The sequence below is a fragment of the Erinaceus europaeus genome, chromosome 19 (assembly GCF_950295315.1).
Source record: "Erinaceus europaeus chromosome 19, mEriEur2.1, whole genome shotgun sequence".
Classification (NCBI taxonomy): domain Eukaryota; kingdom Metazoa; phylum Chordata; class Mammalia; order Eulipotyphla; family Erinaceidae; genus Erinaceus; species Erinaceus europaeus.
In genome coordinates this window covers 25146911-25171463 of record NC_080180.1, presented here as the reverse complement: position 1 = coordinate 25171463, position 24553 = coordinate 25146911, and the positions used below count along the sequence as shown (strand labels likewise).

The 24553-nt window shown below is 42.0% G+C and overlaps 1 protein-coding gene across 12 annotated transcripts in view; it reads right to left on the bottom strand.

Moving 5' to 3' along the window:
- SRGAP2 (SLIT-ROBO Rho GTPase activating protein 2) overlaps positions 1-24553 on the bottom strand; it is a 290047-nt gene that overhangs the window by 264881 nt on the left and 613 nt on the right. For all 12 annotated transcript variants that reach the window (XM_060178745.1, XM_007523113.3, XM_060178749.1 and 9 more), the window contains exon 2: positions 22978-23565. In XM_060178745.1, the coding sequence (XP_060034728.1) occupies positions 22978-23044 (67 nt within the window). In that variant the 5' untranslated portion in view covers positions 23045-23565. The remainder of the gene's footprint in view (positions 1-22977; positions 23566-24553) is intronic.

Below are 24553 nucleotides of genomic sequence, written 5' to 3'. Positions count from 1 at the left end.
GGCATTTAATGACAAGGGTCAGAGCTGGGACTAGTGCTCAAGCAGTCCCAGTGGTGACATTTCTACAGAACTGCAGCTTAAAATCCCATGCCTAGAGTTGGGTAACTTTTGTTAATCAATAAGTAAAAAAGAAATAATAATTCCTTCCCTCTTCTTGCATACAATACATTAAATGGGAAGTAAAAGGTCATTCTGTTCAAAAGAGAAGTAATACTAAAAATTCAGTCTCTAGAGGTGGTAATGAAATATGTTAAATTCAATTGTCAATATCTAAAATATTTCTCTATAACTAGCCTTAGCAAATCTTACACCTTAACAAATCTCACATTAAATCTCCAATGAAAAGCTCTAGCTCACCATCCCAAAATTATTCAAATTACGGCAATTAGCCATTCCAATCTCCACACCTCGAAACAGCACCAGCACCACCCAGTCATGTTTTGCTGAAGTCAGCCTCTCCCACACTCTGTAGGATGCTTTTAAAATAAGTTATGCATTAGCCAGCTCTTCCTCAAGTGGTAGAGGGTGTATTGGGGTTTGGCTTGATTTGTTATTAATGTGAATTTCTTTAATGTGGGACTGACTCTCAGCAGGGATGTCCAAAGGAATCTTGGAGGCAGGGAGAAACTTAACAGAGATCAATGCAGCTCAAAACTCAAGTTCTTCATCCCCTTAGATATTCTCAACCACCCCATCCCCCACCCCCACCCTCACCCCCACACACTGAAGCTGCTATTAATTCTGCAGCCCAAACATTAAGTCCCCTTATGGGAAGAATATTTCTCAACCTGAAATGTAAAGAAACTGCAGAGGAGGTCAGGTCTCTGGCATGTGCACAAGGTGTCATCTACTTCACAGCTTCTCTGCAACATTCCCAATTTAGAAAAGAAATGACAAGTTAAATCAAAATAAATATATAGGGTGGGGGGAGGGATGGCACTGTCACTTTCCTGATGAAATTCCAGCTTGAATGAACCTGTCACCTCCAACTCTGGATGTCTAAAATAACATTCCTTCTTTTGTCAAGTGCAGTGTCCCCTCCTGACTTCCCAAAAGTATTTTCCACCTTCATCCTCCCTCTGTTTCCCAGGCTTGAAGCCTCAGACACTCCTTGTACCTTGCCCTGGACCCCCACATGTATCCCTAAAGTTCCTGTTCCATTCTTAGTTGTGTCTCTTTATAAGTGAGAGACATATGTAAAAGAACAAGTAGGCTTTGGAGTCACAGAAATCTGGGTCACTGTAACCACCGCAACTACAGGTCATCTAGCCACTTGGATCATGTTTCTGGACCCAGGTTGCCAGTATGGTAAGCAAAAGTTCATATTTCCCTCAGAGATGACTCCTAAAAATGATGCCATTTAGCAACATAGTCACAGCATGGATTGCAGAGCCAGACACAGACGAGTGTGCAATGTGTGGGCAAGAGCAAGAAATCTTTTTGAAACAGGACTTCATTCCCCACTCTTCAGTCTAGACTTCCTCTATTGTTCTCCACTGCCTCTGTAGTGTCAGACTCTGAGAGGCCTACAGAATCATAAAAAATCATCCTCTGATTCTAACTCCCTATCCAGGCAGGATCTATTCACTCACTTATCAAACCTTTACCTATCATAAACAAAGTGCTGGATGCTGGGAAAGTTGAAGTGAAAGACTGGCCTCCTTCAAAGAGCTCTCAAGTCTCTTTTTGGTAGAGAATGTGTATCTGGGGGAAGTAGTATTGGGGGGGTGAGGGTGAATAAGACATCTTTGTATTACAGTGTAGGAAGTGATGCAGTAGTGGTGAGCAGGGTGGGAGCTATGGGATCACCACTCAGGGAAGCACACACACTGCCTCTGTTCTTTCCTCCTACTCCAGGGTTAGCCAGACCCTACTCCACAAGTCATAGTTTTATTCATTCTGACCCATACCTCTCCTATCTCTGAATTCCTCAAGTTCTTATAAACACTACTCATTTTCAGTCATCAACTGGCTGATGTCATTTCTTATGTTGCTGTGAGTTAAATTGTTTTCTATTAATTTTTGATACAGTGACTGTTTTATACTCCCAGTTTATATAATAGTATAGGACTATATTCAAGACAGCTCTAACTTTCCATGGTACCCACAGAAACATTATTCATGGTATACAGGTGATATATTTATAACAATAAAATAATGCATTTAACTTTGGCAAAGAATTCTTCCCTCACTGCTAGATCTTGACTTCTGCAAGTTCAATAAGAGAGAGAACATCCTTAACTGTCCTGAAAAACTTTAAAACTGTAGTTTTTAAAACTTGAAAAAAAAAAGTTATATATGCAAGAAGTTCTTCAAATAAGATCTAAATATAATAAATCCCAAAGCAGTAAACATAAAAGCAGAGCAGTTTTGAGACCAGGTGGTAGCACACTGGTATAGCACGGATGTGCCAAGACCCAAGTTTAAGGTATCAGATTCAAGCCCTTGGTCCTCACCCACAGAGGGGAAACTTTGAGAGCAGTGGAGCAATGCAACAGATGTCTCTCACTCATCTTCCCTAGCCCCCTTCCCTCTCAATTTCTGTTTCTATCCAGAGAAGGGGGTGGGGGATGAGGAAGAAAATAGGGGGAGGGGAAGCATCAAAAGCAGACCAGTTTTGATTGGAGCTGTGGGGATAGACTAGTGTTGCCTGTCTCTTTAAAGGGAAACATTCAACTCCTTAAGGCCAGTCTTTTACAAACATCCCCAATCCAGCAGACTCAATACCACTACAGCAGAGTAAAGAGTTCATCTTGCCCATAAATATGTGAAAATTTAGTATGTGTACAAATGTGAGATGGCAAATCAACAAGGTAAAAGATGGGCCCCTTCAAAAATAAATAGAACAAATGGTTAGGCACATGGACTAGAAAATAAACTTAGATCCCTACCTCACACCAGTCATTAAAATGAATTCTTCATGGGAGTTGAGCAGTAGCACAGCGGGTTAAGAAGCACAAGGACCTGTGGAAAGATCCCGATTGGAGCCCCGGCTCCCCACCTGCAGGGGAGTTGATTCACAAGCAGTGAAGCAGGTCTGCAGGTGTCTATCTTTCTCGCCCCCTCTCTGTCTTCCCCCTTCTCTCTGCATTTCTCTCTGTCCTATCCAATAAGAGGACATCAACTACAACAACAATTATAACTACAACAATAAAAAAAACAACAAGAGCAACAAAAGGGAAAATAAATAATATAAAAAAATGAATTCTTCATTCATTGGAAAACTATGTGAGGGCCAGGAAAAATAGTTCACTTTCATAGTGTGCTCCTCTGCATGTGTGTGTGATCCAAACTGCTTTCACATCATGCCCAAGTCCCCACCTCACTGAAGGAAACTTCAGTGCTATATTATCTCTCTCCCACTCCCTCTCCTTCCCTCCCTGTCTCCCTCCCTCCCTCCTTTCATCTAAAAAAAACCACCTTTTTCATAAAAGTATAAAAGGCACTTCAGACTGCCAAGTCTTCATCAAATACTAGACAATCACCATCTTCCTCTTCAAACAACCCCAACATTAATGTCAGTTCGTTCTCTCCCTCACTAAGACTTTAAGTGTCTCTACAGTAACCTGTGACAGTATTACTTACTTGGGACAATTTCCCATTTCTTTCATTTTCATTATTATTTTTAATGCAGTGACAGGGATAAGTCCCATACTTTGCCAATGAGCAAAACTGTCAAGTAGACTCTCTGATCCAATTTCTATTCTATACTTTTAGAGACACAGAGAAAGGCAGGAAGAAATAAAGGAACAGACACCAAAGCAATGCTCCATCATCCACAAACTCCCTCCATTTTCATTCTTGGTGCTGTCAATGGTGCTCCCATGAAGTGCCAGGGATCAAACCCAGGAGCTCACAGATTAGAAAGTGGTGTACACTCTATTGCTTAGCAACCTCCTGGTCCCTTGTAATCCTTTCAATAGGACAAAGCAAAAGCATGAATTGGATTCATCAGACCTCTTTTTTTTTTTAATATTTTATTTATTTATTCCCTTTTGTTGCCCTTGTTGTTTTATTGTTGTAGTTATTATTGTTGTTGTCGTTGTTGTTGGATAGGACAGAGAGAAATGGAGAGAGATGGGGAAGACAGAGAGGGGGAGAGAAAGATAGACACCTGCAGACCTGCTTCACCGCCTGTGAAGCGACTCCCCTGCAGGTGGGGAGCCGGGGTTCGAACCGGGATCCTTATGCCAGTCCTTGTGCTTTGCGCCACCTGCGCTTAACCCGCTGCGCTACAGCCCGACTCCCCAGACCTCTTTTTTTTTATTCTAGTTCAGTCTCTACAAGTGAAGGAATTGACCACTTATAATTTGGGTCACTGAAATAAAATAAGAAGACATAGTGTGGTATATTATTTAGAAAGGTTAGCTAACAGCCTTTTTCTTAAAATGATCTGACTGAAGAATTGCCCTGGAGCAGAAGAATATACTAAATGATCTGTCAAGCTCTCCCAGAGACCTCCCATTCACTGCCTTCACTAGTGGGATGAGGAGGGAGTTTCCACACCCTAAAAAACAATGCTGGTTCCTTACTCCTCCTCCAAATAGTTTTCAAACATTTAAATAAAAAAAAAAAAATAGCACAAGTGGGTTCTTTGCTGCTCCTAGTGTTATCGGATAATTTTTCAAATTCTTACTCAATTACATATCACGTTCTTATCTGCAATCTCCAGAGGCCAAATAGTCCTGCTTGCACATCATGCCCACTGAGCCCAAAGAGCACAAGAATTCCTCCCAACTAAGCCTAGCTCTCATAAACATGAGATCTTTTTACACGAAGTTTTTTTAAGAGAAAGAGAATGTGTGTGTTTATGTGTGTGTACCCTTGGGTGCACAAGTCCTTGCGTGCCTTTTCTTCCATAAAGAAATTTAAGGAAAGGGAAAGTTAAAAACTTAGGAGGTTTCTGCTTCTAATCCTAGATAATTATTAAGTCTCTTTGCTGCTGAATCCAAAAGAGTGAGCATTTCTGGTCTGGGTGTCCTGCTCTCTGGTCAAAAAGAGCAAAGGAAAGCTCTCACCCATACTTCCTCATAGAAAGAAAAAGCTGGCACAAGTCACTTTCAGACCTTGGCCATGGGGGGTCACTACTGTAGTCTTAAGGAGAACTAAATGTTTCAAAATTGTGTTGCTACTGGCCTTAAAATAACTAGATCAAAAACTTCATGAATCAAAGTAACAGATACCATCTACCCAAAATGTTTCAATGTTTCATTTTAAATTGCTGACAGCAAAGAGTTGAGATAACTTACATCATCACAAATCACTGAATAACAGATCAAGAGATATAAAACAAAGCCTGTTAATGTCATTTAAAGATAAAAACATATGGCATTTATCCCCTGGTTTCTGTACTTCCCTTGGAAGAATAACATCTCAACTATATGCAAAAATTCAATTGAAAGGGGGCCAGACAGTGGTGCACCTGGCTGAGCACACAACATTACGAAAACCGTTTTTTTTTATAACTAGTTTGGGCTTATACGTCCTAGAAAGGATGACATTATCAATTATTCATCTTTTCCACTTAAGAAACTGAAAATGTCAGAGAGAGAATCTATCCCACTACATAGCTAGTCCTCCATAAACCTACAGCCCTCTATCCCTTATGAATGATATTCTGTAAATGTTGTAATCATCTAAATATGAGTTGTCATTATTATTAATAATACTCATTTTAAAACAGCAGACTGTTACTTAGCCTGTTTATTAGGTGAAAAGAAAATAAACGTTAAGTGTGAAAATATTTCAACTCTGTAATATAGCATACCTCACCACAGACCACCAATAAATCTCTTAGCTTGACAAAGGGTCTGACATATGAAAAAGAGGTATTATAAAAGGTAAGAGGCCTCCTTATGTTCTGGGAGAGCCTGAACTCAACTCCCCCACAGCCCAGATGTCTAGATTAACCCTACTCCAGTTTCACAGACACACCACCTCCTCCCAGTTTGTCCATAGCCCAGATGTCTCCGATTAAAGGCCTCCCAGTTCCTTATTTCTTTCATTTTAATTAAAGGCAATCACCCAGCACCCTCACTTTTAAATTCAAATACTGTATACAACAGTTGTGGTCTGTAATATAAACAAGATACACTGTTCCATCTTTGACCTGCCAACAGAAATCTAGAAAACCATACACACCAGTCACAACAGGAGATTTTTTCACTCTGAATTCTCTAAGTTTAATAGGAGCCCAAGGTTTAACATATTTATCCTGCTTGTGAAGTGACTCCCCTGCAAGTGAGGAACCAGGGGGGTTGAACCGGGATCTTTACGCCAGTCCTTGCACTTTGCACCATTCGCGCTTACCTTTGGTATCTTAAGCCAGCCACAAATCATGAACAATGGGAAACTTTAATCAACCAAATCAACTCCTACTTTCATTATGAAGAAAAAAACAAGGAGAGGTGGTGGTAGTGCACCTGGTTGAGCACACACGTTACAATGTGCAAGGACCCAGGTTCAAGCCCCCGGTCCCTACCTGCAGAGGGAAAGATTTGTGAGTGGTGAAGCACTGTTGCAGTGTCTCTCTCCCTATCACCACCTTCCCTCTCAATTGCTAGCTGTTTCTAGCCAATAAATAAAGATTTTTTTTAATTCCAAGAAAGAAAGAAAGAAAAGGTGTAGGCAGGATAGATATGCACCATGAAGACACTTAGAATGCTTCATTAAACTTTTTTTGTAACAAAGTACCCAGAAATGGTTAACAACCAATATGTACAACATTTCATAATTTCAAAAGTATGTCAAATGAAAGGTTTCATTTGAGTCTCACAATAGCATAGAAGGAGGCTTGGGCTCAAACTGTTTCATCACCAACTAGCTATGGGCTTTGGAGTAGGTAATTTAATCTCCCTGTGCTTCATCTGTAAATGGTGATAATAACAGTAGCTACCTCTTAGGGCTACTGCCAGGTTTATGAATTAATATATGCAAAGAGCATAAAACAGAAGCTTATACATAATAAGAACTCAATAAATGCTAGCATCATGATTATTTACAATGATCAACAGGAATTTATTGATATAGAAACTAGGGATTCAGGAGTCGGGTGGTAGCGCAGTGGGTTAAGCGCACGTGGTGTGAAGCACAAGGACCTGCCAAAGGATTCCGATTCGAGTTCCCCCCCGCCCCCCCGCTCCCCACCTGTAGGGGAGTTGCTTCACAGGCGGTGAAGCAGGTCTGCAGGTGTCTATCTTTCTCTCCCCCTCTCTGTCTTCCTCTCTTCTCTCCATTTCTCTGTCCTATCCAATAACGAGGACATCAATAACAACAAAAATAATAACTACAACAATAAAAAAGGGCAACAAAAGGAAAAATTATACATACATACATATATATATATATATATATATATATATATATATATATATATATATATATATGAAACTAGGGATTCTAGGGACTGGGTGGTGGCACACCTGGTTAAGTGCACACATTACAGTGCACAAGACCTGGGTTCAAGCCCTCAGTCTCCACCTGGACGGGGAAGGCTTTGCGAGTGGTGAAGCAGTGCTGCAGGTGCCTCTCTGTCTCTTTCCCACTCTATCACCTCCTTCCCTCTTGATTTCTGGCTGTCTCTTTCCAATTAATAAGTAAAGATATTAAATAAATTTTTTAAAAAGGAACATGATATTTTTTAATATTTATGTATTCCATTTTTGTTGTTTTATTGCTGTAGTTGTTGTTATTGATGTCATCATCATTGGATAGGACAGAGAGAAATGGAGAGAGGAGGGGAAGACAGAGAGGGGGAGAGAAAGATAGACACCTGCAGACCTGCTTCACCACTTATGAAGCGACTACCCTGCAGGTGGGGAGCCAGGGGCTCCAATGGGCATCCTTACAAAGGTCCTTGCGCTTTGCACCACCTGCGCTTAACCTGCTGCACTACTCCCAGACTCCCGAAACTGAGGATTTTAAGAATTGAGTTGAGTTACCCCAAAACCATAGAAGTATATGTGTTACAAAATGAAATTAGAGCTTAGATTCTCTACCTTTAAACCCAGTACTCTTTCCCTAAGAGCCTAAGTGAAATCCTATAGTTTGACTTTTTGTGACTTAACGAAATATTGTCCCAAAGTCAGTACTTTAATCAAAGATTCAGTTTAATCATCAAGCAAGATCTGGCCCAGTAGCTTTCCCCAAAAAATAAACACAAGAAAGAAACTGGTGGAAAAAGAAAGCAGATCTCTTGGGGGGCAGGGGGAGGCTCAAGTGTCATTAGCTTTTCAGAAACTGAATGTTATTTTTTCATATTCATGGCATGGTGGTATGTCTCAAGCTCTTGAGTTCTTTGTTCTCTATGCTTTGTCTTCTTGTAGTCGCCTAGCTAGCTCATGGCTGGTGAGGTCATCTTCTCCACAGAGACTACTTAACTATGATTTGAAATGCAGAGTCTGGATTCTGGGAAAAAAAAAAAAAAAAAGACTGCCTTCTCCCTACTGACATCCTAAAATATCCTCAAAGACAAAAATTTCCCAGCATTTTCACTTGCTCACTAGTGCATATATATGGCAAGTTCAGAACCATTCACTTACAACATATAAAAGTCAAGGCCAAATGACTTAAACAAAACCAGAGGAGAATTTTTCTATTTATCCCTTTGGTCCTTTCTCCCTACCTATCATACATCAAGCTAACTGTTTCTAAAGAGGCTGTCTTCTAACCTAGGCCTGGAGAAAATCATACAGTAGTCCCATACAGTAGTCCCTTTTCAAGTCAATTCTGTTTCAACTCTGAGTCAATATAAACCTAAACTTTCTCAACTTCAGATGAATATTTGGACAAATGTAGAATGTGCTTTGTTTCACTACCAAGAAGCCTACTCTTTTTTTTTAAGTTCTGGGAAATTCAGAGTTAATTTTTCATTTGTTTCCAAGAAAACTCAGAATGCTTTATTTAGGATGTCAAAAAAAAAAAAAAAAAAAAGGCTTGTTTTGAAGTAATGAAGAGAAATATGAAAGCATCATATCCAACCTTAACTCACAAAGTATTCAATTCTATTCCGAAGTATTTTAGTGCTTACTATGTGCCAGAAGCTGCACAAATATAAGCAAATAAGACAGATCTGCCCCCCATAATGCTCAGTGAATTACAAAACAAAGAGATGTGGGAGTCCTGGGGTAGTGCAGCAGGTTAAGTGCAGGTGGCACAAAGCCCAAGGACCAGATTAAGGATCCCAATTCAAGCCCCTGGCTCCCCACCTGCAGGGGAGTCACTTCACAAGCACTGAAGTTGGTCTGCCAGTGTCTGTCTTTCTCTCCCCCTCTGTCTTCCCCTCCTCTCTCCATTTCTCTCTATCCTATCCAACAACAACGACATCAATAACAACAATAATAACTACAGCAATAAAAAAAACAGTAAGGGCAACAAAAGGGAATAAATATTTTTTTAAAATATTTAAAAAAAAAGATGTAAGGACCATGTAATATGATGAGTATAATAACACAAGTACATACAAGGATACGACTAAAAAAATGCTGAGGGTGAGCTGATCACCTGTGCAGAAAGCATGAGCAGATACTGAGGGCTCCAGCTCGGGGTTCTTTTTGGGATCTGCACTGATCTCTGCAGGGTCACTGTGCAGAATAAAGATAAAGGGGAATCTCACATAGAGTCTAAAGATGAAAAGATTTTGAAGTTCAAGATAAAGGACTCATTCCAAAGAGGAGACATAGAATGGATAAAGCATAAAGAACAAAATAATATACATAACTTAGTAATAAAACTAGAGGCATTTAACTTTATAGTAGTATAAACTATGAGCAAGTAAGTGGAATGTAATGGTTGCAAGCAGTCTTCCACATATGATCTTGGTAGAATAGTAAGTCTGTTTCACCTCCAGGGTTATCACTGGGGCTCAGTACCTACATTATGAATCCACTGCTTCTGGCGGCCATTTTTTTCCCATTTTGTTGTTTTATTACTATTGTATTGTTGTTGTTGTTGTTGGATAGGACAGAGAGAAATCTAGAGAGGAAGGGAAGACGGGGGTGGGGGGATCTGCAGGCCTGCTTCACTGGTTGTCAAGCGACACCCCTGCAGGTGGAGAGCCAGGGGCTGGAACCAGTCTTGCTTCACTCCTTGTGCTTTGCACCATGTGCACTTAACCCAGTGTGCTACTGCCCGGCCCCCATAAGTCCGTCTTTTTAAAAAAAATTTTTTTCATTGGGTCAGAAGGTAGACACACTGGCCAGTGGAATATAACTGAGAGCCCAGAAGTAGTAAGCCCCCAAACCTATGGACATCTAATCTTTGACAAAGGTTCCCAGAGGAAACATGAGGAAAGGAGAGTCTCAACAAATGGTGTGGGAAAAATTGGGTTAAGATATGCAGAAGATGGGAGCCCAGTGGTAGCACAGTGGGTTAAGCGCACGTGGCACAAAGCGCAAGGACCAGCATAAGGATCCCGGTTGGAGTCCCCGTTCCCCACCTGCAGGGGAAGTCGCTTCACAAGCGGTAAAGCAGGTCTGCAGGTATCTGTCTTTCTCTCCCCCTCTCTGTCTTCCCCTCCTCTATCCATTTCTCTCTGTCCTATCCAACAACGACAATATCAATAACAACAATAATAGCTACAACAACAATAAAAAAAAACATGCAGAAGAATGAAACTGAACTAATGTATTTCACTAAACACAAAAGTAAATTCCAAATGGATCAAGGACTTAGAGGAAAATATTGGCAGAACTCTTTGCCCTCTAATTTTTTTTTTTTTTTGCCTTCAGGGTTATCACTGGGGCTTGGTGTCAGCGTTACGAATCCACTGCTACTGGAGGCTATTTTTCCCATTTTGTTGCCCTTGTTATTATTATTGTTGTTGTTACAGCTGTTGTTGTTGGATAGGACAGAGAGAAATCGAGAGAGGTAGGGAAGACAGAGAGGAGGAGAGAAAGATAGACACCTGCAGATCTGCTTCACCACTTGTGAAGTTATCTCCCTACAGATGGGTAGCTGGGGGCTCAAACTGGGATCTCTGCACAGGTCTTTGTACTTTGAGCCATACATGCTTAACCCACTGTGCTACCACCCAGCCCCCTGCCCTCTAAATTTTAAAGACATCTTCAATGCCCTCTAAATTTTAAAGACATCTTCAATGATACGAATCCAATTACAAAGAAGACTAAAGCAAAAATAAACCAATGGGACTACACCAAATTAAAAGGCTTTAGCACAGCAAAAGAAACCACCACCCAAACAAAGAGACCCCTTACAGAATGGGAGAAGACCTTTACAAGCCATACATCAGACAAGAGGCTAACAACCAAAATATACAAAGAGCTCACCAAACTCAGCAACAAGAAAACAAATGACCCCATCCAAAAATGGGAAGAGGATATGAACAGACTACTCACCACAGAAGAGATCCCAAAGGCCAACAAATATATGAAAAAATGCTCCAAGTCATTGATTGCCAGAGAAATGCAAATAAAGACAACCATGAGATACCACTTCACTCCTGTGAGAATGTCACACATCAGAAAAGGGAGCACCAACAAATGCTGGAGATGTTGTGGGGACAAAGGAACCCTCCTGCTCTGCTGATGGGAATGTCAATTGGTTCATGCCCTGTGGAGAGCAGTCTGGAGAACTCTCAGAAGGCTTCTCAGAAGGCTAGAAGTGGACCTAACCTATGATCCTCCAATTCCTCTCCTGGGGATATAACCTAAGGAACCAAACACACCCATCCAAAAATAATTGTGTATACCTATGTTCACAGCAGCATAATTTGTAATGGCCAAAACCTGGAAGCAACCCAGGTTGTCCAACAACAAGATGAGTGACTGAGCAAGTTGTGGAATACTGCTCAGCTATTAATTCACCTTCTTCACCTCATCTTGGTTGGAGCTTGAAAGAATCATGTTCAGTGAGGTAAGTCAGAAGGAGAAGGATGAATATGGGATGATCTTACTCATAGACAGAAGTTGAAAAATAAGGACAGAAGGGAAAATACAATACAGAACTTGGACAGGAGTTGGTGTGTTGCACCACAGTAAAACGCTCTGGGGTGGGGGAGAAGAAATGTAATGGCAGAGAAGCACCTAGTGGGGGGTGAATTGTTATGTGTAAAACTGGGAAATGTTATTCATGTACAAACTATTGTATTTTAATATTGACTATAAACCATTACTCTCCCAGTAAAATTAAAAAAAAAAAAAAGTAGCTTGGTGGGTAAAGTGCATGTTTTATAGCCCTGAGGACCCAGGTTCAACCACCAGTACATGCATATGGCTAGAATGGTGCTCTGGTCTCTCTCACATTCTCATAATCTCATAAATAATGTTTTAATGGAGGATTGTGTGTGATACATTGTCAATATCAAAATTAAAATCTATTTCTAAAAAAATATTAACAACACTCCAGGTCATTGATTTGTAGGCTATAATCACTATAGTCAAGAAGAGCCATCATTTCAGTTACAACACTGTTCTAGATGTCTTCTCTTCGAAAGGACTTCCCATAATAAAAGTTACTTATTTAGTATTTACTATTTGTCCTCTACCTTACAATGAACCAGCCAGCTAGCGCTTGTTATCTCTTCATCAAAGAAGAGGAAACTTGGAAATTAAGTTGAGTGGCTTGAGCAAAGAGGTTTTATTATTATTTATTTATTTATTTATTTATTAGCAAAAAGGTTATTTTGACAAGATTCCTGATTTAGTTCCAAAATGTGTGTTCTTTGCATTGCACCACATAATCTAAAGTCATGACCTACCAGTAGTCCAGTAGAAGAGACTGAAGGAGAAATATTTTAAAAGCACAGGCAGTTCCATATCAATATGGAAATGCTTAGCTATTTGAATGAGAGGACAATTTGAGTTTTAACAGAGGGAAAGACTGTAGTAAAGAGAGATATGGAGCTAGACAGAGACAAAGGAGATACCCTATAACAATGCTTAGAACTCAGACATGTGATGCACAAGGTTCTAATTCTTGTTCTATCATGCACCAGCTTCATTCACACCTGGGTGAGCCATTCAACCTCCCGTACCTCACTTTCTTTATTAATAAAATGGGATAACAGCAAATATATTCCTCCTATAGCTAGTGAGGAAATAAGATATGCAAATTACTTCACATAATGATAATGTACACAATAAACTACAAGTAAACATTAAGATGTTAGTTAGCTAATAGATAATATCAGTTCTCTTAAGGTAAAATGAACAATATGGTTGAAATGGTGAATCATGGACCTGGGAAGTTGGTTTCTGGAAGCAGGCAATAGGGAATCAAACATGGGGAGGGGACTTTAATCATACCATTCTAAGCAGATCAAGTCCCTCCCCTTTGACATCTGACTTACTTTGGATGCCTTCAGAAGAAGCATGAAGCCCTGAGGACTTAACTCAACAAAATCAAAAGCAGACACTGTCACTCAGCAATTACTAACATGTACAAGATTTTTAATCTTTGTCCTTATTTTCTCTCCCTTCCAAATACTTAGTAATGACTGAAACACAATTATTACCAACTTCCCTGACTCCCTTCACTAAGGTTAAATAGGTCTAATCTGAGTGGCTTGGATCATTTATTCATTACTTTTATAAGTTCAGTGATGTATGGCTTTTACTTATTTATTTTTAGTTATTATAACTTTTAAAAGCTAATTATTGTTACTTATTTACTAGCATATTATAATGAAGTTTTTAAAGGGGTAATGTTTCCTTATGTTCATTATGAAGGTATATTGGCTACAAAATAATGTCAAACTTAACAAATATATATCTTAAATATACATAGTTGGTTGTAAGTCACTTAAGTCTCAGTAAAGTTGGTAAAATATAGTAAAAGTTTAGTAAACATTAAATTATTAAAATATATAAATTTTATTAATATTATATGTATTGATACAGATATGTTTATATTTTTATTTATAATTATAAAATATTAATTCATACCTTAAAATCTAAACTCAAAAATTAAAATAGGTAATTGTAGAGAGAAATATATGTGCAGGCTTGCAAAGCTTCTGTGTGGAAAACATTATTAAACAATGAGAATATACCTATTTTCACAGCAGCATCATTTTCAATAGATTAAAAGGTAGAAGAAACAAGAATCAACCGACTAATGAATAAAAAAAATGTTATATATATATATATATATTCTTAAAAGGAAATCTTGACATATGCTTCAAGATGGATAAACCTTGAAAACATGCTGAGTGAAATAATTCAATCACAAAAGGAGAACTAATGTATAATTCTATTTCTATGTATCACTTTTTTTTTTTTTACATATAGGCAAGGAGGGGAGAGTGTTAGTTTAGTAGGTTCAGTTTCAATTTTGCAAGAAAAGTTCTGTAGACATATGGTGATGGTTGCACAACAATGTAAACCAGCCTCAATGCTACTATACTTAAAAGTGGTGAGACAAGAGCATGCAGGGAATACCCCCCACACTTCATCTGCACTATTCCAGTCTTTAGGTCCATGATTGTTCAACAATTTGTTTGGCTTTGTATGTTAACTCTCTTTTCAGCCACCAGGTTCCGGATGCCAGCAAGATGCTGACCAGACTTCCCTGGAAAGAAGACCCCATCAATGTGTACTGGAGCTCTGCTTCCTCAGAGCCCCACCCTACTAGGGAAAGAGAGAGGCAGACTGGGAGTATGGATCGACCAGTCAACACCCATGTTCAGCGGGGAAGCAACTACAGAAGACAGACCTTCCACCCTCTGCAACCCACAATGACCTTGGGTCCATGCTCCCAGAAAGATAGAGAATGGGAAGGCTATCAGGGGAGGGGATGGGATATGGAGATCGGGTTATGGGAATTGTGTGGAATTGCACCCCTCTTATTCTATGGTTTTGTTAATGTCTCCTTTCTTAAATTAAAAAAAAAAAAAAAGAAAGAAAGAAAGAAGTAGTGAGATGGGTAGGAGATAATTAATTCACACATAAGGATGTGTACCAAGAAGCCCCAGCAAAACACAAACACACACACACACAATTTTCTATTGTGTATATATTTTATCACAGTAAGGAAGGGGGAAGGAACGGGAGAGAATTATCATATATTATAATAAAATCAGTAAAGATATTAAATTTTTTTCCACCAGGGCTCTGGTAAGGGTTTCTCACCTGTGTGATTCCACCACTCTTAGGAGCTCATTGTTTTCCATACATGGCAAGAGACAAAGAAGGAAAGATACCATAGCATTTTTCCACCACTTGTGAAGATTCTCCTTTGCATGGTGCTCCCATGTTGGACAGGGGTTCAGACTCAGATCCTCATGGATGGTAAAGTGGGTGAGCTAATTCCCAGCCTCCTACTTTGTAAACTTTGTGTGTGTTTTCAGGGTCATAGAGATAACCTAACTGGAAAACTACCTACAGAACTTGAATGTGAGAAATCCTAGGTTCAATACCCAGAAATTTTAAGCATGTAGCGATAATTATACTTATTATAAACTATTAATACTCCCAATAAAAAAAAAACTCATAACAAAAGTGTTGTTAAATGTTCTCATTATTTTTAAATCAAACAACTTCCATGGTACCTTTCCCAGACTTCCCCCAAAAGGCCAATTCTATAGCTGGCAGGAGTTTAAATTGCTTTAATCTTATTACCAATAGAAACCTACAAACTGATTTCTAAACATAACAAGAAACATTTTCCTAATGAAACCTTCAGAGATCAAAGTGTAAGCATGATATTCATTTAAAAGGGGGGCAACAACAAAAGGGAATAAATATTTTAAAAAAAATTTAAAAAGAACTCTCATCTGAAAGGAGAGCCCTGGCAGGCCACATTTATCTGGAATAAACAGCGAGAATTTATGAGATGGGGACTGGGTAGCTGCTGATTTTAAGAGTGTGGATTCTATATATCAGATCCAGGTCAGACTATGAACTTCCTAACAGAAATAATCAAGGCTTCTCCAGACTTTCAACCTGTGTGGTGCATACTGATGTGACTATGACTATTAAATGGGCTTTTCTAAATAGGAAATTTCCATTTCTATTTCCCAAAAGAATATCTGAAATTGGAAAAACTACTCCTTCAATCACTGTGTTTAGCCATTGCTGTTCTGCACAGCATACAGTTGCTCAGCTCCTTGTCCACTACCTTCCTCTGTGTCCTTCAACTCTAACATCCAAAGAAGTTGAGTTTTTTCTAGAGCTCCCATTCTCTTCCAGGAGTTCACCTCACACAGAATCTTATCTTTCCTAAGCAAAGAAGAGGAGTCTTCAATCATCTTACAGGAAGATGATAGCATCTGCTTAGGGATTCAAACAATATGTTTTACTGCAGCCTTTCAAAAACTGATTATACTTAAAGCTCCCTTGAGAGTGGGGGGCTGGGAGGAAAGAAAGCTCACAGAAGACCTTTGCTGGTGTGAGTGAAGAACTGCTCAACCCTCCCAGGGGAGCAAGCTTATTTAAATACCAGCAACCCGCATTCCTAAGTGTGTGCAGACATGCAAGATGCCTAGAGTTTTTACTTCATCTCCTGCTCTAAAAGAGACCTGAAAGGGTTAAACTGCTCAGGGCAAAGCCTTTTTTTATCAAAATGCTCCAGATATAAATTACAAATTTTTACTTCTTAGCTTAGTGGTACATACACACTGTTCTCTACGACATTAAAAAAGAGAAAGAAAAAAAAAAAATGCCCCAAATATCCTCAAGAAAGAGAATTTGACTGCTCAGTACACAGTGCCACTCTGTTTCAGACTACTTCTCTTGAAATACTTGCATTAATTGTCTATCTCAAGTTATTGAGAGAACTGTAAATACCTAAAGTATAGAAAGGGAAGAAAGAAAAAAGGAACTGGACTTGACTAAGGACAGGACAATCCCTGGGACTGGATGCAATCATATTACACACCCAAATGCCACCCCAAGCATCCTCTCTGGAGTCATGCCCTACACCTTACCCCTTTTTGCTGCTTCAATCCCACAGGAAGTTAATAAGCTAGAAGCCAAAAGGCCTCAGGTTATGACTATGAATCTCATCAAAGCTGTCAAGAATTTCCAGAGATTAATGTACAGACAAGTGCTTTGTAAACTGGAAAGAGCTATGAAAAGTATGAAGGTTATTATTGCTTTCGAGTCAGATACTAAGAGGCATGAACTTTCAAAGGAATCTCAACACCCACAAACCAGAAACAATGATGGTTTTTAAGAAGTCGGCTACAGGCTGGCTGACTAGGAGGCACGCCCCTCATAAAACCTCACTGTGGTAAGGGCTGAAGCTGCAGTCTCCAGAACCCTTCATGGAACATACAAGCAGGTGGCTTAAGGGAGGCAAAAATCACAGAATATACAGGGTCCCACAAAGTCCATTTAAAGTCCACTTATTTCAAACCATTCTGACTGAAAAGCAGGGTCCAGAAACACAAAAGGTACAGTTACCAGTAATCAGACCATCAGACTATACATTTTTTTTTTCAGTTTTTCCTTTATTTTATAGGGAGAAGTAGAGGGTGATATAGAAATATTAGAAAAGGAGGTAGACACCACAGCATTCCTTCTGAATCTCTATGGCACAAATATGGTTCATTTTAAGTTTGTCCCAAATCTGTGATGAGACTATTTAGATGCACCAACTGAATAGTTATAATTTGGGGGGGGGGACCTATCAGAAACTAAAGGGTGAATTCATGAACTTGATGATAAAGTAGAGAATTTTTTTTTTTTTTTAAGATGAGGGGCCCAGGCGGTAGCACAGGTGTGAAGCACAAGGAGTGGCACAAGGATCCTGGATTGAGCCCCCCTCCCAGCTCCCCACCTGCAGGGGGTTCGCTTCACAGGTGGTAAAACAGGTCTGCAGGTGTCTATCTTTACCCATCTTTGTCTTCCCCTTCTCTCTCAATTTCTCTCTTGTTCTATCCAATAATAACAACAGCAATAACAATAACAGGGGCAATAAATTGGGGGGGATGTCCTCCAGGAGCAGTGGATTCGTAGTATAGGTCCCAAGCCCCAGCTATAACCCTGGAGGCAACAACAACAAAAAAGTGAATCAAAACCCCATACAGAAAGGGAAACCAAGGTCTATGGGGCTGAAGCAACCCATCCAGAGACAGAAAGAACTTAAACTAGAATGCAGGATGCATTCCTAGACTTGCTTCCTATCACCTAATAAATAGCTTTAATACTCAGCCCAATTTCTCTGGAAAGAAAGTTCAGTAGCTGAACAGACTATGCTATTATAAATGCTTACTTGTACCAAAAGCTAAGTGATTTAAAAAATATATATATTTTTCAATTTCTTTATTTATCACTCTTATTGGCTAGAGATAGAAAGAAATCAAGGAAAAAGGAGAGGAGGGAGGTCATGCCATGTGGTAGTACACCCAGTAGATGCACTTGTTCCAGTACATAAGAACCTGAGTTCAAGCCCTTGGTTCCTACACGCAGGGGGGGATGTTTCACAAGTGGTGAAGCAGCGCTGCAAGTCCCCTCCACTTCCTACCCTGTCCCTTTTACTCTCCCTCTCCTTTCTCAATGGCTCTATCCAAAAATAAATAAAATATTTTAAAAAAATAAAGAAGAAAGGGAAGATAGAGACATCTACAATACTTCTTCACTGATCATGAAGCTTCCCTCTGCAGGTGGGAACCGGGAACTTGAACTTGGGTCCTTGTACCCATGTGCACTCAACCAGGTGCACCACCACCCAACCCCTAAACTAAGTGATTACTATGCAACATCTTGTTGAATCTTCATCACTACAATACAATACAATAGGAAAAGTATATTGTCTTGTTTATTGTCCAAGTTAGGAAACTGAGGGTTGAGGCCTGACAGTGGCAAATGTGGTGAGAACACACATTATAATGCACAAGAACCTGGTTTCAAGCATTCAGTCCTCACCTACAAAGGGGAAGCTTCATAAGCAGTGAAACAGTGCTGATGGTGTCTCTCCCTCCATCTCCCCTCCCTCTCAATTTCTCTGTCTTTATCCAAAATAAATCATTTTAATTTTTTTTTTTTTAGAAAAAAAGAAACTGAGGGTCAGTTGTATAACTTGTTTAAGGAACATAGCATGCAAGTGGAAGAACAGATTTAAACCTGAATTCCTTTGACTCTAAAGCCATCCTTAGCCAACAGACCAAATTAGCAATTTTCTTTTATTTTATCTTTGCTTCTATAACAGAAGTAAAACTAGCAGCACTGACATGTAAAAAGTTAATTCATGCGGGTCAGGTGGTGGTGCACCCAGTTAAGCACACATATCACTATGTAAAAGGACCAAGGTTTGAGCCCCTGCTTTCCACTTGTGGGGTGGGGCAGTGGGGAGCTTCATGAACAGTAAAGCAGGTCTGCAGGTGTCTTTCTCCCTCCCCTCTCAATTTCTCTGTCCTGTCAAATAAAATAGGAAGAAAATATTTATGTAAAAAATGGCCACTGGGAGCAGTGGATTCATAGTACCAGCACCAAGCCCCAACGATAACCCTAGTGGCAATTAAAGCAAAACAAAAAAACTGAAACTCTTCATTCTGACCATGGGTTTCCAGCTAATTTGAGAATGGGTGGGGGGTGGAGAGAATAAAGTCAACCCCGTATCTGGTAATATACAGAGCATGGGTCAGTGAAGGGAACTTCACTTTGTTCATAGCTACATCATCAGTCCCTAGAATAGATAGTGAGCTCTCAGTAAATAGCTATTGAATAAGTGGAATAGAGTCAAGCAACTAAGGTTTGGCTGTGTGACCTTGGGAATGCTTCTCATCCTCTCTAAGCAACAGTTGATGTGAGGAGTCAATGAAATAATTCACATTGAGTTGGAACATAAGAGTGCCCAAAATGTAATCTACTGTTATCTTTTTTAAAAAATATTTATTTATTTATTCCCGTCTGTTGCCCTTGTTGTTTTATTGTTGTAGTTATTGTTGTTATTGATGTCATCGTTGTTGGACAGGACAAAGAGAAATGGAGAGAGATGGGGAAGACAGAGAGGGAGAGAGAAAGATAGACACCTGCAGACCTGCTTCACCACTTGTGAAGCGACTCCCCTGCAGGTGGGGAGCTGGAGGCTCAAACCGGGATCCTTACACCAGTTCTTGCGCTTTGCCGCCACCTGCGCTCAACCCACTGTGCCACAGCCCGACTCCCAATCTACTATTATCTTTATTACCACTGCTATCGTGAACAGTTTCTGGATTCCTAAAGGTGTTTTCCCCTATTCTGGTTGGAGGTTATATAGTAAATATAAACAGAACAGAGAAAAAAAAATTAGGAGTCAGTAAGCTTCCAATTTCAGATCTACCACCACCTAGCTAGGTGACCTTGGCTAAGCCTCTTGATTTCTCTATTCTTCTCAGTTGTACAATTTAAAAAACATTCAAAGTATTTAGTTGCATAATAAGTCATCAGGCACCTTCTCTGGATAAAACATGGCTTGACCACCTATAAAAGTCTATGATCCAGAATGCTATCAAAGGAAAAGAATAACTGAGCAAAGCAAAATGTTCCCTTGTCAGTGATAAGGTTGAAGAGAAACCACAAATAGTCAAGTACATTACATCATCTCTATGAGCAATGTTTGTAAATACAAAGTATTTAATTTTTTCTTTTTCTTTTTTGCCTCCAGGGTTATCACTGAGGCTTGGTGCCTACACTACAGATCCACTGCTCTTGGAGGCCATTTTTTCACATTTTTGTTGCCCTTATTGCCTCTGTTGTTATTATTGTTATTGTTGTTATTGCCGCTGTTGTTGGATAGGACAGAGAGAAATCGAGAGGAGGGGTAAACAAGGGGAGAGAAAGACAGACACCTACAAACCTGATTCACTGCTTGTAAAGCAGACCCTCCCTACAGGTGGGGAGCCAGGAGCTTGAACTGAGATCCTTACGTAGGCCCCTGAGGCCCTTGCACTTCACTCCATGTGCCTTAACCCACTGCACTACTGCCTGGTATTTAATTTTGAGATTCATGATAGATCCTTCTCCAATAAGGAATAAGAAAATATGGCTCTATTAACACTCATCAGCTCTGAACCTTCCAAAAAACAAACATGTAAAATCACTTTTTACTTGTACCTTAACTTCAAATTATGGACTTCTGGAGAAAAATCTAGGAAAGTCAAAGATATCAGTGTTCCCTATGGAAACAGTTGAGAACAGGATGTATTTTTTTTTTTTTTTACCTCCAGGATTATCGCTGGGGCTCAGTGCCCACACCACGAATCCACTGCTCCTGGAGGCCACCCCTCCCATTTTGTTGCCCTTGTTGTTACCCTTGTTGTTGTCACCATTATTATTGTTGTCATTACTGCTGCTATTGATGGACAGGACAGACAGAAATTGAGAGAGGAAAGGAGAAAGAAGGGGAGAGAAAGACAGACACCTGCAGACCTCTGCTTCACCGCCTGTGAAGGAACCTCCCTGCAGGTGGGGCATCGGAGGCTTGAACCAGAATCCCTATACCAGTCCTAGCACTTTGGCCATGTGCACTGAACCCACTGCACTATGGCCTGACCCCCAGGAACAGGATGTATTTTTAAAAAAGGCTAAGGGCACAGATAGAGGCCAGTGGCCTATTGTTTACAAAAGCAGACCCAGACTCTGAATGGTGACAAGAAGCCAAGACCTCAATTATCACTCCCTACCACACCACTCCCAATCCCAGTTCAACTGAAGCTATCAGTCAATTCCCCCACCTCTGTAATAAACCCACCAATATTTGCAGCCATGAGGCTAGAAGGTCCCTTAGGACACCTCCAGTATTGATCAAGCTGATGACACTGAAAAGGTCCCTCAGGCATAATGGGCAGTTCAAACTATCTCCCAACCTTCCAAGAGATAGGCCTCTTTCAAACTCAACCCCTACCCCAGGCAATCATTAGAAGTGTGACATGGCCCTTGCCAAGTCCTCTTACATAGGAAAAGGTCTCCTTGCATTGATGCAGGGAAAGGAGGGGCCCTCCCTCTATACTCTGAAACAAAGGAAAAACCCAAGGTTCCAACCATGTGGTTTAACATTCAAGGCCACCCACCTCTCCTACTCCCAAAGGTCTCAATGGGCTAGAGCCACATGGATCTTCCCAGTGACTGGCCAGAAAAGGACAGTGCCTAGCACAAATATACACTAGACTAGGTATCTTCAGTATATGCGAACCCCCACCCACCCAAGGGAAGTGCTGGTTAAGAAGGCTGTCTGGGAATGGCCTTTGATTCACAGAAATCAGGCAACTGCTAAAAATGTACAAACAAGTCAATTGTTTTAACCAGGTCCACATTTTGTGTGACCCTTCACATTACTGAAGAGGGATGTGGGTCTCTAAAAGCACGCATTCTGGAGCAGGGAGGGGGTGGCAAGGCAAAGGGTTAAACAATTATGTCTTCCTGTTCTTCAGAATCAGCACCACCCAGCAATTCTAACCTCCCTAACTCCATTCAGGTAGAGAAGGGTCTCAAGTGGCCTTATTCTTTCAGTTCTCTTATCTCTGAATGAATGAATGCAGGAGAATCAGACCAGGCAGTTACAAGATGCACCCAAGGCAGTGACAGACTGTCCCATGCAATAGCAAATAATCATGCCCTGATACATGCATCAGGGGGGAAAAAAAAAACCTCTCCCAGGGCTCTCAAATGGTACACCTTTTTCTCAAGGTTGTCTTTCCATCTGAATTCCTTTCCAACCTCTGAAATAAATTCCCGAACACCTGTCAGATCTGTTACCCTTCAAGGAAACCTGACCCAGACACCATGGGCAAATTGCCCCTTTTCTTGCTCCAAAAATCCTCTGGCCCCTCCCTCCACCACATCCAGGCTGGAGGAAGGGCTGTCAAGATAAAGGCCAGCTCTACATAGACAAATTTAATGCCCACTCCAAAAAATTCCTTTCAAGGAATGCCACTGCCCATACCTTGGAGGCTCAGACTCATCTATGAAGCCACCTCTGGGGTCGGCCTGCCTTCACCTGCTCCACCCAAAGAAATGAACACCCTGCAAATCCGGGTGGAAATGCATGCTTCAATGGTGCACAGAGCACATGCATCATGCGGTTTTTCAAAGCCCATACCTTTGACCTGAGTATCGTACTCTGCTATGATCTCCTTATCCTTTTTGAATTTGGCTGGAGACGTCATGTTTTCCTCCTTTCTTCCAAAGTCAAATTGTCAAGTGATAAATCCACGGGAAAAATCCAGCCACCACAATCAATACCTCCAAGATCGCTTCTCGCGAGGGCAGAAGAGGACCCCAGCGGTGGTCTCCAGCGCGGCAGCAGGCTGGGCAGGCGGCTACAGCGGGCACATGCAGATGAGGGCGTTGGGGCCTGGCGCGGCAGGGGCTGCTCACTGCGCTAGAGCGGGAGCCGCAGCCTCAGCATTAGCCGGGAGAACTGCAGAGCCCGGAGGCTGGCCTGGGGTCTGACATCAACGACACAGGCGGGGAGCAGTCCTTCCGCACATGGTGTGGGAGCGTGGGGGTGCGGACGCGCCCTGCAGTGTCCCCAGGAGGGAGTGGACGCGGACTGGGGTGCCCGGGGAGGGCCAGGCGTGCTTCACAGGTTTTTGTCGCACCGACTGGAATATGCTGCAAATCAAATCCAAACGGGAGCTGCAGCAGCGCGGACAGGATCGGAAGTCGTTTGCTCTGGTTCACTTGCCTGTAAATGCAGGGAAAGGGGAGGGGGCGATTAGCCCCAGCGCCGGTCTTAATGGCCGCAGGGCTAGGGGTAGAGGACACGGCTTCCAGCCCCGCCAGGACCCATTCATCTCCACCCCGCAGAGCCCGCAGCTGCGAGGTAGGGAGGAAGGAAACTCCCTCCGGATCCCGCTCGAAGGCGGAGAAAAAACACTTTGGAGCAGCAGCCCGCGGGCTCCGGGAGGGGACAGCAGGGGGAGCGCGGGGATCCAGGCGGGGGACTGCGGCACCAGGGCGGCTCCTGAGCCCGCCGGCCCGCGCTGGGCAGCGGCCAGGGCGCGGAGTCCTCCGGGCCCAGCCTCTAGCCTGGCCCCTGACCCCCGGCGGGGGCAACTCCCAGAACATCAAAAGGATCAAAGCCCCGGAGGGACTAGCCACCCGGGCACAACTTTTCTTCCCCTCCCGCCCATTTGTTTTGTTTTTGGTTACTAGCTTCTCTTGGCAGCAAAATGGGGGGGGGGGGGAGAATCTGCAGGAAAAAGCCTACTCTGCACGGGACACGTCCAGGAAAACACTGTGGTCGGCAGGAGCAGGAAACGGGTTAGAGACAAGGGTCAGAGTCGGGTAAGGGGAGGGGGAGGGGGCCACAGAAGGCAGCGGTCACCTCCCCCCAGCCTGGAGCCCAGAAGCTCTAACCGCCACCCGCACCCCAAGTCCCTGCCACCCCACCCATTCCAGGCGGCGGGAGCGGGGGACGGGCAAGGGTCGCAGTCCCGGCGCCCAGCCCGCGGAGGTGCCCTGGGAGACACCGCCCAGGCCCGAGGGGCGACCCTCGGCCGCCGCTAGGGTCCCCGCAGCCCGGAGGAGGCTCCCGCGCCCCCCTTTGCCGCGCCAGGACAGGCCGCAGCGGGGCGGGAAGGCGAGCGGGCGGCGTGGTTCGCGCGGGCAGGAAGCGGGGAGAAGCGGGAGGTGGTCCGGCTTCACGGGCGTCACTGCCCGCTCGTTAGGGG